Genomic DNA, 1,087 nt, shown 5'->3' on the forward strand with positions numbered 1-1,087 from the left:
AAACCCACCAGTCTCGACTCGAGGTCATCTGCGGCGCTCGAGTAAGGAAGATCGATGGCCCTCACGGTGTCAATGATTGGACCTCTGTTGTGTGGTTTACCCTACCCGGTCTTGGTTCCAACGTGAGGTTTGTTCTGTGTAAGAATGTCATCATTTGTTTACCTCTACCGATCGTTCAAAGGGCTGATCCAGTGTCTGTCCTTCCCTCACCAATGGGTGCTACTGCCCTTCAAATATCGGGAATTCCCGAGGAGGAGCTCACTCGTCTGAGGGCATCGTTGTCGAAACTCTGGGCCGGCTTCGACGAACGTCTTATCTACACCTTCAAGATCGCACCATGGGACCAAGGAGAGCCGACTCCGTTTCCTGAGGAGTGGAAGTCACCAGAGTGTCAAGGCTGGGACGACCTTGAAGTCCTCAAGATTGCGAGTATGAGTTGCTTACGGTTCGTCAATATTACGAAGTATTATCCGCGAGCATATCAGTTCAAGGCAGTATTGGTCGCATGTATCTCCTCGGCAACGTCTCGAAGTCCCCAAGGCTGGCATGCATTCGTTAAAGTGGCACTGACAAGTCTATTCAAAGGCTGCACTACTGTCCCGGAGCCTCTGGCCAAGCATTTGATCACCGACAATCTCATTCAAACTGCCTTCTGCAAGATACTACCCGGTTTTTCAGAAGATCAGCATAGTCTGGATAGGCCTTTGGGAACATTCAAGGGAGCTCTCAGACTTGCTGGTGAGTACACGAGTATCAATGCTTTTGGAACGGTCGATGGAGCGTGGCAATCTGGTCGCCACCATGCCGTTGAGATCATCAGAGAGCATGTTGAGAATCATCAAGCATCTCTGGACGCTGAGTCAACTCACAATGAGACGGAGACCGACCTTGTCAAAGTCGACGAGGACGAGAGCTCGATTGCTCAGACTAGTATCCCGGCCTCAGCTGCTGACGATGGAGTAGTGGATTCTTGCCCCCCTCGAATCGTCATTCAGCCAACTATGCGAGATATCGATTGTTTCTCTTACGGCTTCCGCTATGTCAAGAGGACCCCTGAGTTTGACCTTGTGTGCCCAGCACGGAAGAA

At 51.1% G+C, this 1,087-nt stretch overlaps 1 protein-coding gene across 1 annotated transcript; it reads left to right on the forward strand.

Moving 5' to 3' along the window:
- Window positions 1-212: 212 nt before the first annotated feature.
- Pmar_PMAR001759 (hypothetical protein) lies at window positions 213-959 on the forward strand (the record flags this gene model as incomplete). Its single annotated transcript, XM_002782021.1, has 1 exon — window positions 213-959. A coding segment is annotated over one exon (747 nt), but the record flags the coding sequence as incomplete, so codon positions are not given.
- Between the last annotated feature and the right edge of the window lie 128 nt (window positions 960-1,087).

Source organism: Perkinsus marinus (genome assembly GCF_000006405.1).
Source record: "Perkinsus marinus ATCC 50983 genomic scaffold scf_1104296940616, whole genome shotgun sequence".
Classification (NCBI taxonomy): Eukaryota; Perkinsozoa; order Perkinsida; family Perkinsidae; genus Perkinsus; species Perkinsus marinus.